The sequence below is a fragment of the Pundamilia nyererei genome, unplaced genomic scaffold (assembly GCF_000239375.1).
Source record: "Pundamilia nyererei isolate P.nyererei 1_Seehausen unplaced genomic scaffold, PunNye1.0 scaffold00281, whole genome shotgun sequence".
In the NCBI taxonomy this organism is placed as follows: domain Eukaryota; kingdom Metazoa; phylum Chordata; class Actinopteri; order Cichliformes; family Cichlidae; genus Pundamilia; species Pundamilia nyererei.
The window spans coordinates 544,923-550,552 of NW_005187682.1; the positions used below are offsets into that span (position 1 = coordinate 544,923).

Here is a 5,630-nt window from a genome sequence, read left to right on the forward strand (position 1 = left end):
TTAGAAAGAGGACTTTCTTTTATGTCTTTATTAAGAAGCCAGAGTAATGGATTGGCTCACTTTGGGGTTCTGTGGGGTTTGAGCCTCTACATCATTATCTTTTTTAGTCCACAGTAATCCTGGCAGCCGGTTTCATCAGGGGACAAACTGAACTTTTGGACTGTAGAAGTTAATAAGGCCAGCTGGTGTTTGACGAATGATGACTGTAAAGGTGGATCCAGCTGGTTTATGTCTAAAATAGGCATTCGCTCACCTCCAGGTCTTTAATTCCAAGAAAAGTCAGAGGATGTTTTTATGAAGTACACAAACTGTTGATGGGCGGTGGTCACTGATGTTAAACTCAAAGTGAGCTGCAGTTGTGATCTTTACTGGAGTTTAACATGACTGTTGTGTTCTTTGAGAGCATGTCTGTGACCACCTCGTTTTGTTTTTATGTCACTGTTGATTCACATCTGAGTTCTTTTAAGATTCACACCAGCCGATGAAAGTCTCAGTCTCAACCTCTGAGGTTTGAAATAGCAACAAGCACACCGGGATTCATTTTACTTCTTTGGCCTTCACAGTTAGCAGCTGGCAGCATGACAGTGACGCGGTTATTTTAGCCCTGGATAAGCTTCAGTGTGCTGAAAGGTTACCGCACAGACCTGAAGCTCACAGCGAGTCATGTACTTTAGAAAACTAAAGTAAAAGAGGACTGATTTCAGACTTGTGTGCAGCTCACGTATTATTAATTTCAGATTATCATTATTATTAATAACAGTTATAAAAAGATTATTATTTATCTTTTTATAACTGAGTTGGGCAAAACTTTTACACAAAGACGAGCTGTTAAACCAGCAACGCTCAAAGATGCAAACACACATTTGTGAATTTTATGCAATAAAGAGACACTGATGCTTCGTTACACAATGAAACCTAATTCATCAAAGAGCATTGCTTTTAGTTCACTGTGTGAAGAATCAGCTGATTTAAGCACTTGTTAAACATTAAAACATTCACTCTAAGTGACGCAGTGAATTCAGCATTCAAGTTAGCATGTAAGCTAGTGCGGTGACTGCAGGGCGTGGTTCTGTTACTGCGTCAGGTTGCAGTCCCGTCAGTGAGGCCACACAGAAATGCAAACATCGCGCCGTGTGGGATGGAAGCAGAAATAGGAAAGACTTCCATGTTTGTTTACGTTTTGTGAATTTTCACATTAACTCGAGTTTTTAGATCCTGTGATGCTACGTTCTCGGTTCTTAGACGAACGCTGATGTTTGGTGGTTGTGCTCATCCTGAAGCTCTCAGAGACTTAATGAGTGACGATCACACTCTGACTAAATAAACGACACTGTGACTGTGGAGTTCCCTCTCATGTAGAGCTGTGACTTTTACACAGCAGGCAGTCACATCCACTAAGGCCTCTTTAGGAAACGCCTCCCAGCTGCTTCTTTTCCACAGCAGTAAGAAGAAAATGAAGCGTGTTGAGCTCACAGAGCTGCTGTACTGTAAGTGACTGAGCCAGCTGACTGCTGACAAACCAGGTTATTCTGAGTCTGCAGCTCCTCCATCTCCTAATATAGTTGTCTGCCCTCCCTCATTCTCTCTCTGGATATGAACCATTTCATTAGCTGCTGCCTGCTCCCAGTTAGACTGATGGAGGAAATCCTCCCAGTGGAAGCAAAAGCTGTGGGGACTCAGCACACAACCCATGTCAGGAGGTCAGATGGGCTCATAGCCTTCGACCCTCCATATTTGGCCCTTGCTCCTGCAGTCTGGCAGAGCAGAGAGGTCCCCGAGTTTCCTTTTTTTAACCACAAAGAATGAGTCAAATGGTTAAACTGTTTGCTGTTGGACGAGTCCATCCAGCTCGGGTTTCAGTCCTGGTCTCAGCTCAGGAAAGATGACCTCAGAAAGCTGCACACAGTCACTGCTGTGTGTTCAGCATCAAACAGCCTCACAGTCTGTTTGTGCACAGATGAACCCGACGACAGCAGGATGATCAGAGCGATTTAGAGGCTGAGTTTTTACCGTTCATTAGCTGCTTCCTGCTGTGAAGCTCAGCTCTGAGTGTGCTGTGTTCATCAGAGCTGTGGAAATGTCAGCTCAAACATATCAGGTGTCACATCTGTGATGCTTCTGTTAGCATGCTAACTACAAGTTAAGTAACAGGTTCATTTGGGTTTAACTGCAGGATTATTCACATTATTCAGACAAATAAGTCAAAGATGTCTGAGCAGTTTGGGAACAGAAACATTAAAAAATGTCGTGAAAAACATTTTTTACAACATCAAACAGACTGATGAGGAATAAACAGTGTGACGGCAATAACAGTGTTCGTGTAACTGATTAAAGTCGACCAAATGTAAAAGCTGAATATAAAAAGAGTTTTCAGAATCTGAACATTTTGTAACATCAGTTCAGCTTTGATGTTTGTTTTTAAACCCTCCATAAGTAATCAGATTGGATTCCATGTTTCATGGATCATGTTGCTCATTAGATTCATTTCCATGTGATCTGCATTCAGTGAACGCGACATTTCAAAGTAACTTGAGCACAACGTTTATGGATCCCATCGTCAAAGTATGAACTTCAGCTTCCTGAGACGACAGGATGGCGGCTCGGATTTCCTGATCGGCTCTTTTCCGCTCTGGTGTCCAAACTGCTGCACATGATGCTCACAGCACATCTACATCACTACAGATCAACATTATAAACAGTCTCATCTGGACTGTTTTCATTGAGTTGATTGAACTGGAGGCTGGTTTAAGCAGCACACCTGCTCCTGGTGTTTGCTATGTGGGGTCAGACTGCAGGCTTACTGGGCAGCTCCCAGTATGAATGAGTGGGACTGTGGAGCTGTAGCTTCACTCTCTGCTTTTCTGCGTAACCTGATCTCAGAGTTACAGACAGATGCACGGCGTGACGCAGCCTGGAGCTGAAAGCGATCCCGTGTTGCTCTGCGCTGCTAGCAGATATTAGCTTCCTGCAGGCGCGCGCTGAGCTGCAGAAACAGGTGCTGCAGGTTATTTCTGGATGCAGGATCACGGCCCAGCACAAGTCTGCATGACACACTTCATACAAAGACACAATTACATCTGACATCACTGCTGAACTTTGTCCACCAAAAAACATGGACCATTGAATCGGTTTGTTTTCAAGCTTGTTCTTTGCTCTCTCTCTCTGTTTCTCAGGGTGACCAGGAGGTGAAATCCGTCGCCCCGGGAAACGAGCCAGAGGAGCCCAGCAGCAGCGGGGCCCGGGCCAGTGCCGAGGTGGAGCCCGACAAGTTCGAGCTCCCTCCAGAGTCGGACGAGGAGTACATGGTGGTGGAGGAGGCCGACTCCTCGGCAGCCAGCCGCATAAAGAAGACGGGGCTGACGCGCATCGAGAGCTTCAAAGCCACCTTCTCCAAGGAGAACATGAGCAAGACCCGCGAGAACCTGGGCACCAAGGTGAACAAACTCGGCGAGCGCATCGTGACGGCCGAGAGGCGCGAGAAGATCCGCCAGTCCGGCGAAAGGCTGAAGCAGTCGGGAGAGAAGCTGAAGGACACCATCACCAAGAGTGTCCCAGCCAAGCTCAACCTGAAGAAGGAGAGGACAGTGGCAGAGGGCCAGGAGGGAGCCGAGGGCATCACGGAAGGAGCTCTGCCCGTCCCTCCTCCCAAGGGCCGCAAGACCAGCCCTCACGCCGCCAGGCCGGCCGAAGACGAGGGCAGAGCGGAGGGATCTGAGGTGCCGATGTACGACATGAAGCAGCTGTCCTAAAACCAGATCTGGGCCCTTTCTTTGGACTTCTGAGACACACTGAGAGGAAGGTTTTTGAGTAGCTGTACAAGAATAAATGATTCATTAAAAAATAAAATAAAGATTATTTTGTGTTGAACACTTGAAGGAAGCGAGCAGAGAACAGATCCAATCAGACTGAACATCAAACCCGGCTCCTGAGAGCAAGTGTGCTTCCGGACATTTACCATCAAATCCCGAGAGAAGTTATTTTTCGGTCTCGTGTTCAATAAACAGTGAGCTGGGAAAACTGAAGAACAGACTTCAGACGTTCCCTGCAGAGTTTCTGCTGCTCGGTCGTCTGCATGTTGCTGAGACTGAGCTGATGATGAAGCTGTGATGGGTTTATGGCACGTTTGGTTCTGGAGAAGAGTTTTCCTGTCGGTGCAGGTGAAATGATCAGAGGTTACAGCCTCTGGTTAAAGTGGAGGCAGCGATCAGGACGGCTGAGCAGCAGAGGTCTCGAGGGTCCTAAAGTGTAAAAGCATCAGTGTTAGTAACACAAAGATCACAGAATGGGACCATCCACACAACACTAACATCTAAATCCACGGCAGGAACTCTTCCAGTGTCCTGAAAAATCTGCGATGCTGAGATTAAAATCTGTCTGCTCATCTTAATGCAACATTTACTAAAGTCTGGGTGGTGGGTTGTAGAGCAGACTGAAAGCTTTAAGTTCATCCTCTGATTAAAAACAGATACAGGAAGTATAACCCTGGTGTAAGACAGGAAACAGCAACACGGCAGCCATCTTTTTCCTCCCATGATGTCCCAGCAGAAGCTGGGGTTTGTTAGATCCTGTTCAGAGGAAACAGGCTGAAAGAGTCGATCATGGTTTTATTATGTGCTCGTTATGATTGAAGCTCTGGTTGTGTGTTAGAGACCTGCAGATTCCTCCACTCTGCCTCCTCCTCTGCAGGAATCAGCCTCTTGGCTGGTTTTATTCACCAACGTGAATAAAAGCATCAAACTAATCCAAGTTCATTGTGAAAAGCCTGAAAATGGAGGAATAAATCTGTCAGTTACCGTATAAAGTTTGAGTTTGTCAGTGTTTTACACGGAGACGCTCGTCAGATGTTGAATGTTTAGCATGAATGTTCCACATCTGGAGAAACCTTCAAGATTAAAGCCAGTGAAAAGTGAAGAGTTTCTGCAGCAGCCGCACTTCCTGCAAACGTGTTCTTTCAAAATAAAGTGAAAAGTCTAAAATTACTCACGACAGGTTTAAAGGTGAAGGTGGTCACATGGTTTTAGTGGAATGCCTACGTGGGCGCGTCCGAGTGATTTTGACTCAGATTCGTGCAGCGTGGAGCAGTAAACACTTGTTTTTGTTCATCTGGACTCATGAATGATTCCAGTTAGCACGTTTCCAGCCAATGAAACGTAACTACAGATGAAGACAAACACATTTAAGCTGCCTGACTCTCGAGTGTGGCTGCATGCTCCCATTTTCAGTCTGTTTTAGTTTTCAGTTTAGAGGAACGCTGCAAACTCACACAAACTTCTTTCTTGTGAGGTTTTGTTGGCAGACTGATGAAAGCAGCAGCAGCTGGTGTTTGATGAGCAGACGTGTGTTTCCTGTTCTGTAATAATCAGCTTGTTACCATCACATAGTGAACTCAGCCGTGACCAATGAGGCCGTCCTTGTGCGCTTCTCTGGCGCTGATTCTGACTGTGACCTTCACCTCTGCAGGGTCGCCTCTGCTCGTGGCTCAGCTCGTGTTTGTCAGGCTGACAAAATAAAAGCTTCTTCATTTCTGTGGCTGAAGAGGAGTCTGCTCTTCTTCACCAACAGGAAGTGAAACATTTCTCACTGATTCTGAAATCTTCACTTGTCTCACAAATTCACAGTAACACACACAC

General features: G+C 45.9%; 1 protein-coding gene across 1 annotated transcript in view; it reads left to right on the top strand.

The window, feature by feature from the left end:
- LOC102194988 (muscle-related coiled-coil protein-like) overlaps positions 1-3,854 on the top strand; it is a 6,561-nt gene extending 2,707 nt beyond the window's left edge. Inside the window, exon 2 of the mRNA XM_005750639.1 lies at positions 3,142-3,854. Coding sequence (XP_005750696.1) covers positions 3,142-3,749 — 608 coding nt within the window. The 3' untranslated portion in view covers positions 3,750-3,854. The remainder of the gene's footprint in view (positions 1-3,141) is intronic.
- The last annotated feature ends 1,776 nt before the right edge of the window (positions 3,855-5,630 follow it).